The 9,135-nt window shown below is 45.5% G+C and overlaps 1 protein-coding gene across 4 annotated transcripts in view; it reads right to left on the minus strand.

Annotated features, from left to right (window-relative positions):
* SLC11A2 (solute carrier family 11 member 2) overlaps window positions 1–8,552 on the minus strand; it is a 70,964-nt gene extending 62,412 nt beyond the window's left edge. Inside the window, exons 1-2 of one of the 4 annotated variants that reach the window (XM_083427581.1) lie at window positions 3,111–3,187; window positions 1,875–2,034 (exon numbers count right to left, since the gene is read on the minus strand). Coding sequence is in view for 1 of the 4 variants with exons in the window: in XM_083427578.1 (XP_083283704.1) it covers window positions 8,528–8,531 (4 nt within the window). In the remaining 3 variants the exon portion in view is untranslated. Of the gene's footprint in view, window positions 1–1,874; window positions 3,009–3,110; window positions 3,222–8,527 lie in introns of those variants that run through there. The other 3 variants (XM_083427578.1, XM_083427579.1, XM_083427580.1) reach the window with 3 other exon arrangements.
* Window positions 8,553–9,135: the final 583 nt, after the last annotated feature.

The raw sequence follows: 9,135 nt of genomic DNA on the forward strand, positions 1-9,135 counted from the left end.
AGCCTAACTACCATATTTTTTGCTCTATAAGACTCACTTTTTCCCTCCTAAAAAGTAAGGGGAAATGTGTGTGCGTCTTATGGAGCGAATGCAGGCTGCGCAGCTATCCCAGAAGCCAGAACAGCAAGAGGGATTGCTGCTTTCGCTGCGCAGCGATCCCTCTTGCTGTTCTGCCTTCTGAGATTCAGAATATTTTTTTTCTTGTTTTCCTCCTCCAAAAACTAGGTGCGTCTTGTGGTCTGGTGCGTCTTATAGAGTGAAAAATACGGTATGTCTACTCAGAAGGACTTTGCATTGCATTTAATGGGGCTTACTCCCAGGTAAGTGGGGTCAGGCCTTCAACCTTAAGCATTAATAAAAGAGGATGAGAGAATACATATGTATAAGGTGCAACAGTTTAGCGATTAATGCAGAGCTGAAATCTGAACCTTCCTACTCCATCCTTCCAATTATTTGCCTCGAAGTAAATGCAAATAATGTTTTTAGTTCCTGCTAAATTTGGACTCTCCCCCTCATGGGACCAATAGGTATTTAAGAGGAGTAACCACACATGGTTAGCAGCGTTGAAAACAAATGAACACTGTTAAACTAGAGGGCCCTTATCTGAGCTTTTGTGAAAAGTCATTTTTCACTGTCTGTGTCACAAGACACACAGTGCATCATGAAGACCGACATCTACCAGTCTTCACCCGCAAGTCTGAGTTTAAGAACAAAACTCAGCAGTGGTGCTGTTGTTGAATCACATCCTGTTCTCTCACCCAGTTTTAGACTGTGCATGATTATTCCTTAGGACAACGTATGTCTGGCCAACTCATTTATACTATATTGCCAGAAACAACCAAATCCCCTTGCTTTAAAAATAAACGACTGACCCCATGTCAATATTAACTGACTTGTGTCAACAATAATGGCTGGCCTGTGTCTTCGTTGTAATAACTCAGTGTTTCCCAAACTTGGGTTTCCAGCTGTTTTTGGACTACAACTCCCATCATCTCTAGCTACCAGGACCAGTGGTCAGGGATGATGGGAGTTGTAGTCAAGAAAACAGCTAGAAACCCAAGTTTGGGAGACTCTGTGGTAACTATTTAAAAACAATTCTCTGTTTTGTATTGGCAATGCAATAACACAATCCTTGCTGTAAGGATGGCACTCAAGTTATTTGCTAGAAAATCTGAGTAACCTCACACAAACATTTTGCAAGAAGATAACTGAAAAAGAAAATACAGAACATACACTGGGATTAGTTTTTAGTTCCTATTCATGAAGCATTACTTAAATATATATATTTCCTTCACACAAAATGCAACATAACAAGGCCCAGATGGAAAAGAAAACACTGAAATGGGCAGATTTGTGCTCCACAACACACAGGCTCCCTCCTAGGTCAGACCAAAGGTTAATCTAGCTCCTTAAAGGTAAAGATAAAGGGACCCCTGACCATTAGGTCCAGTCGTGGCCAACTCTGGGGTTGCAGCGCTCATCTTGCTTTACTGGCTGAGGGAGCCGGCGTACAGCTTCCGGGTCATGTGGCCAGCATGACTAAGATGCTTCTGGCGAACCAGAGCAGCGCACGGAAACGCTGTTTACCTTCCCGCCGGAGCGGTACCTATTTATCTACTTGCACTTTGACGTGCTTTCGAACTGCTAGGTTGGCAGGAGCTCTAGCTCCTTAGGGTTTCCCAAACTTGGGTCTGCAGATGTTGTTGGACTACAATTCCCATCACCCCTAGCCAGCAGGACCAGTGGTCAGGGATTGTAGTCCAAAAACAGCTGGAGACCCAAGCTGGAGAAATCCTGATCTAGCCCAATATTCTGTTCGCAACAGAAGACCCCTAGGGAAATCACAGGCAACCTACGAAAATTATGACTCTTGCCTGTTTCTCCCTGGCACGTGGCATTCAGAAGTACAGTGTTCCTGTATTTCAGACAGTGAGAGTCCTGTACACCTGGAGGCCTAGAAATAAGGCACAGCCTTATTGCTTAAAGTGTTGAAACAGAAGACAGGATTTAGGCTTCCATTCTAAACGCACTTACCTGGAAATAAAACCCCACTGGTAACACCTGGCCTTGTAAAGTCCAAGTAAACATGCTTTAGACTGGGTTGCAAGTGTCACATGCTAAACAAGAGTCATCCCTATCTCTTTGCTTTTCCCAGAGTGCCCTCTTCTGCCTTCCCAGACCAGAATAAAAATCTGGGATGGACTCCCAGGCAAGGCTTGGTGCATTATTCAAGAATACCATCTCTAGGAGTATCCCCTGGGGGAAGGAGAGGAAGGGGTGGAAAGGATCGGGCCACTTAGAACTGGAAAGGAACATGCCCTCCGGTCACGCTGACTTGCAACTCTGTTTGGTTTGGAAAGAGATGCTTTCCCTTCCTCCACTGATTTCACTTGAGATAACGACCCACGTGAAAACGCAACCTTGCAACCGTATCAGCAACCTTCCACCCCCCCCAAACCAGGCGCCTGAGGATAGCAGGAAAGCTCCTATTTTCAGAGCAAACCACCAGAAAAAAAAACATGCCGGGTTTCATGCAAAACCTAGAGTTTTCTGGAAGAGAGTAAGGGCGAGGGAGTTGTGCAAACGATTTCAGAAGCAAATGGAGGCCAGCAGCAAGCAAGTGCTTCCCCGAAATGCACGGCAGCTCCGGAGGGCAAAGCATTTCAAAAGACACGCGAAAGTTGGAGACTCGGCGAGAATTAAACCTCTTCCTTTGAAAACCACGTTCAGACAAGGCCAGTTCCCCGGGTCTTCCTCCAAAGCAAGTTTGGTGGCTCGCCTGATAATCCTTGCATTTATTTAGAAAAACACCCAAGGGGTGGGAGAAAAAATAAAAATAAAACCTCAACTGAGGTTCTTTTTTTCCATTAAAAATGCAGCGCCTCCTCCAAACCTTGGGCTGGACAGTTAGGTTAAGTCATCTTATTTCCCCTCCCCTCTTTGTCTCATTCCCACGACCGGCTTGACCCCTGGGATAGCAAGACGCAGCAGAAGGTGACACGTGTGCAAACCTTGGCGGACAACGGCGCCCAGCTCCCCCCCCCCCCTTCCAGCAGCTGCATGCATGCCAGGGCGCCCCGCGCCCCAACTTGGCCGCCCCCAACCCTTACCTTCGCCGGCAGCACAGGCGCCTGCAGCCGCCTCCTGGCTCCATGGCTCAGCTCCATCAAGAGCCTTGGCCCCGCCCTCCGCCGGGCCCCGCTGCCCTCATTGGTTCGCCGTGCGGCCGAGAGGCGGGAGCGGAGGGAGAAGGCGCCTCCCGGTGCAGCTAGACGCGCGGAGCTAGGAAAATGCAGAGTAGTCCGCCCCGGAGCGGCGCCTGCACTCTTTAGATTAGAGCTGGACTGGGGGATTCACACAGGAGCCTTAACACAAGAGAGTTATTAAGATGAGCATAAAGCGTTGTGGGTTAAACCACAGCGCCTAGGACTTGCTGATCAGAAGGTCGGCGGTACGAATCCCCACGACGGGGTGAGCTCCCGTTGCTCGGTCCCTGCTCCTGCCAACCTAGCAGTTGGAAAGCATGTCAAGTGCAAGTAGATAAATAGGTACCACTCCAGTGGGAAGGTAAATGGCGTTTCTGTGCGCTGCTCTGGTTCACCAGAAGCGGCTTAGTCATGCTGGCCACATGACCTGGAAGCTGTACGCCGGCTCCCTCAGCCAATAAAGCGAGATGAGCGCCGCAACCCCAGAGTCGGTCATGACTGGAACTAATGGTCAGGGGTCCCTTTACCTTTACTTAAAGCCTACAAAGGTCCGTATAGTTCAAGCTATGGTTTTCCCAGTAGTGATGTATGGAAGTGAGAGCTGGACCATAAAGAAGGCTGATCGCCGAAGAATGGATGCTTTTGAATTATGGTTCTGGAGGAGACTCTTGAGAGTCCCGTGGTCTGCAAGAAGATCAAACCTCTCCATTCTGAAGGAAATCAGCCCTGAGTGCTCACTGGAAGGACAGATCGTGAAGCTGAGGCTCCAATACTTTGGCCACCTCATGAGAAGAGAAGACTCCCTGGAAAAGACCCTGATGTTGGGAAAGATGGAGGGCACAAGGAGAAGGGGATGACAGAGGATGAGATGGTTGGACAGTGTTCTCGAAGCTACCAGCATGAGTTTGACCAAACTGTGGGAGGCAGTGGAAGACAGAAGTGCCTGGCATGCTCCGGTCCATGGGGTCACGAAGAGTCGGACATGACTAAACAACAACAAGAGTAGTCCGCACCGGCGCGGCACCTGCACTCTTTAGATTAGAGCTAGACTGGGGGATTCACACATAAGCCTTAACACAACAGAGTTTTTAAGATGAGTGTAAAGCCTACACAAGCCAGAATGCCCATTCACATTGCAAACATGCCCATTACTCACATGTAAAATGGTCAGAAGCACTTGTGGGCCATGCTAAAAAATGAATTTCAATAGGGACAAATGTAAGGTTCTGCACTTAGGCAGGAAGAACCAGATGCACAAATAGAAGATAGGGGACACCTATCTTATACTAGCAGCACATGTGAAAAGGATCTCGGGGTCTTGGTGGACCACAAGCTGAACATGAGTCAACAGTGTGATGCAGCAGCTAAAAAAGCTAGTGCTATTCCAGGCTGCATCAACAGAAGTATAGTGTCCAGATCAAGGGAAGTAATAGTACCACACCTGGAATACTGTGTCCAGTGCTGGGCACCACAATTTAAGAAGGATGTTGACAAGCTGGAAGGTGTGCAGAGGAGGGCAACCAAGATGATCAAGGGTCTGGAAACTAAGCCTTATGAGGAGCGCTTGAAGGAGCTGGGTATGTTTAGCCTGGAAAGGAAGAGACAGAGAGGAGATCTGATAGCCATCTTCAAATATCTCAAGGGCTGTTACACAGAAGAGGGAACAAGCTTGTTTTCTTCTGCTCTGGAGACTAGGACCCTAACCAGTGGCTTCAAGTTACAAGAAAGAAGAGTCCAACTAAACATCAGGAAAGACTTTCTGACAGTAAGAGCTGCTTGGCAGTTGAACGGTCTCCCTCTAGAGGTTGTGGACTCTTCTTCTTTGGAAGTTTTAAAGCAGAGGTTGGATGGCCATCTGTCATGGATGCTTGAGCTGAGATTCTTGCATTGCAGGGGGTTGGACTAGATAATAATAATAATAATAATAATAATAATAATAATAATAATATACCCTGCCCATCTGGCTGGGTTTCCCCAGCAACTCTGGGCAGTTTCCAACAGAATATTAAAATACAATAACCTATTAAACATTAAAAGCTTCCCTAAACCGGGCTGCCTTTAGATGTCTTCTAAATAAAACCAGATGTCTTCTAAATAAAATCTCTGTGATTTTATTATTCCTTGGTCCAGCCCTAAAGAGAGGACACAATTGCTCTGAAAAATTGCAATCTGACACTCACTTGTTGGAGTGTAAGTTGCACTGAACGCAATAGAAATTACTTAGTTTATAGGTGCTGCATGCATAGAATCATAGAGTTGGAAGAGACTACAAGGGCCATCGAGTCCAACCCCCTGCCAAGCAGGAAACACCATCAGAGCACTCCTGACATATGGTTGTCAAGCCTCATACTTAGCTCATGTTGAATTGTGGTCCACATGCCCAGGACTGCAGGGCTAGCTTCTTCCCAGCACCAGCAATCAATATTTGATCTATAAACTTGGTGGCTCATCAGCATATCAATATCTACATACAAGGTATTTGTTGTTGTTGATTTATAAGCACATTACCATTTACTCCGGCTCCCCTGCGCTCCCACCGCTGGTGTTTGAAGCCACACAAACGATGCAGAGTGCAGTTCCTTGAGAAATAGCGCTGTTTGGTGCTATTTCTTCTCTCAACTCCTCTTCCATCCAAAAGGAAAACGTAAGCCACATTCACATTACAGTTAAACTGAGATGCAGTGGCGTAGCGTGGGGGGTGCAGGGGGGGGCGGCCGCACCAGGCGCAACATCTGGGGGTTAGGGTTAGGGTGCGGAAATCCACGGGTTAGGGTGCGCAAATCCACGGGTTAGGGGGCGCAAATTACTTGCCTTGCCCCGGGTGCTGACAACCCACGCTACGCCACTGCTGAGATGTGTAAATTTGAGGCAGCTGTTGGGCATGTGCAGAAGACAGTGTATGCTTGCGCAGAGGACGTCTTCATTGAACAGGAGTTGGGGGAGGTGGAGGGAAACAAATTAGGCAATGCACATCAGGTGTGTACAGAAATATGCAGATTAAGCTTGAAACACAGCTGGGAGAAAACAGCTTTGCTGCCTTTTAAGCCACCAATGGTAGAGTCCTTTAAAAAAAAAAAGCTAACAGAAACAGCTCTAAGTTGATCTAAACCAAATCAAACATATTTGTCTATCTAATCCAGCATTGTCTCCTCTTAACTGCCAGCAGTTCTGCCATGTCCCAGAGCTCTTTTCTACTTACCATGGTTCTTTTAACTGGATATTCTGTCTTTTGCAGCATTTTGTAAAAACCAAAACAGGGGCGAAGAGGGTTTTAAAGCGTTATGAGAATTATAAGGTCTAAGATATAAATTAAATGTACCAAGCAAACACACACATAAATATATAAACTGTATGTCTGAAACAGTACAGGGGGGAAAAGTCCTGAAACCATTTTATCTCTCCCAAATTGACCTCAAATGTTTCTCTGCAAGGAGGGAGGAAATGGGAAAAACCTCCCCATTGTCTCTTTGCTCACAAATCCCGCCTTAAGCGCACATATAAGATATGAATAGGGCGAGCCTGTGACCTGGACTCAGGAATTAAGTATTTATCATCACAAAAGACTAGCCAGGCTGTCCAGGTAAATCCATTAACAGCCAGGTAAACCCATCAACAGGTTTCGTGTCAGACAGGATTCTGTTCTAGACAGCCCCTTCTCTGATGTATGTAAGATGTATGGGGGGGTGGTCTTGGGCTCAAGGGTGGGCAATTCCAAATGTCTACATAAGTGCTTGTGCACCATTGTTCAGGGTCCCTCCTGTCTCCTGCGTGTGGTTGTGAGCACCTTGTTGTAACAGTTAATAAAGATTAGGCTTACTAGCTGCTTTGGTTCTCAATATTCTCTGGCTGGCCTCTGTTATTTTCTCCTACTGACAGGGAACCTACATAATGACTCTATATGAGCTCTTGGGTACCCCATAAGGGACAGGGAGCAGTTTTTTTTCTTATAACAAAAGCAACCCTTGACCTTAGACATTAAAAGTCACATGAATGTACGGGGGCTAAGATTAAAGGGAAGAAATTAAGACTCGCCAGAGCCATTGGGCCATTTCAGCCCTTGCTTATTGCTTATACAAATGTTTCTGTGGGCACTTTCTCTGTCCAGGATGTCCCGACAGCCTAGCTAAGAACCAGATCACCAAAATGCTGCCAAAATGCATGTTACAGTTGCTCACTGCAAGTCATCTGTCTGCTTTTCTTTTTGCAAACTCACAGGATTCTTTTAATGAAGGGCAGTCAAGAAATACTTTAGATAAATATTTGTAGACTGCTATTATTTTGTCTGTCCAGGATCACAGATTCTTTGAATAAGGCAGCCAGGAGGACCTTCTGGCAGGGGGTGGGTAAGATTCAAAGAAGTATAGGGCTGTTTTAAATAAAAACAGCAACAGATTTGTAAATGCAATTTTTCAATTAATCACATACAAGGAAAAATGGAGGGAGGGGGACATCTTAAATGCCTATACAAATAAAATAACATTTGTTCAAAGCTGGGGAGCAACCTAAACAATACAAGAAAGAGGGAGAAGAAAGTAAGTTGTGTTATTTCAGGTTCAGGTGCCTATACCTTTAACAGCTATGTGTGTAGCTGACCATGGAAGGATGCAACAGCATCTGCTACAATGGCTTTTGTGGGCACCTCCTCTTTTGCCTTTGGTTACCCTGCAGGACCAAAAGCCCATCACTTCCAGTCCCTCCACAAGGAGACTGCATCATCCACAAATTAGACCAGCATATGCAATCCAAATCACATTTCCAGAGCACGCAGGAAAGGGGACCATCAAAGCCTTATCTGACTCACAGGACAAGCCCTATGCATGTCTACTTAGTAGGAAGTCCCATTGACCTTGATGGAGAAAGTACGGTAGATACAGGATTGCACCCATCTTAATGCAGACCCTCCAAGTGTCCCTGTTTTCCAGTTTCTGTCCCAGTTTCTGATTTGACCCTGGAATCGCCCGCTTTTCCTTAGGGTGTCCCTATTTTCTTAGGAGAAATGTTGGAGGGTATGGAATTATCCAGCCCTCTGAGCCAAGGAGAGACATAACTATACAACCTTTAGAATACATCTGTATGGGGAAGATTTAAAAATGTTTTACTATGTTTTTATATATGTCGGAAGGTCCTCAGAGTGGCTGGAGCAACCCAGTCAGATGGGTGGGGAATGAATAGAATAAGAATAGAATAGGATGTCCCTATTTTATTTTGAGAAATGTTGGAGGGAATGTGAATGCTACAGGAAAAACCTAAACTACCCAACAGAACAGAAACCTCATCTCCACTTGCAGCCTAAATAATAAGCAATGCTAATAAATACTTACCCATCTCACAGTTGGGCTGTGAGAGGTGTTTTTTAGTCATTTTATGTCGATGTTAGCTTCTCGTTCTGCAGATTCTTCAACAAAGAAAAACCCCACACCTATTTCACTATATATAAGTGTCTCCAGCTGATAAGAATTCTTCAACCAGACTTTGCCTTTCCCAGGCTAGTAATGGACAGGGTTGTTTTAAATAGCCTGGCAAAACCAATTATATGGTTGCTTTTTTTTTTAAAGACATACACCCAATTATGTATAGTGGGGCAGAGTGCCCTGAAAATAATTATAAAACTGACACACCAGTAATTAATGGAGAATTAATTGGCCACAAGAAACTTTGATCCTAGTCCTGTTCGCTGGTGCAATTGATCATTCTGGACTCGGTCACAGCGGGCTTATATTGGGCAAATGTTACTGATACGGGGGAAGAAGTTTAAAAAGCCATTTGGTGAAAATGAAGGAAGCATTCCAATGATTTGTGCATAAAATATAATGAAATCTGGAAGAGTTTGTTTTGGGAGGGGTTTCTTTTTGTCATTTAGGAACAGAACTTGGCACAACTGCACATTTTCCATCTATGATAAGTGCAGCCCTGATAAGTCTCATTAGAT

Source organism: Podarcis tiliguerta, assembly GCF_965153285.1.
Source record: "Podarcis tiliguerta genome assembly, chromosome: 2".
Lineage (NCBI taxonomy): Eukaryota > Metazoa > Chordata > Lepidosauria > Squamata > Lacertidae > Podarcis > Podarcis tiliguerta.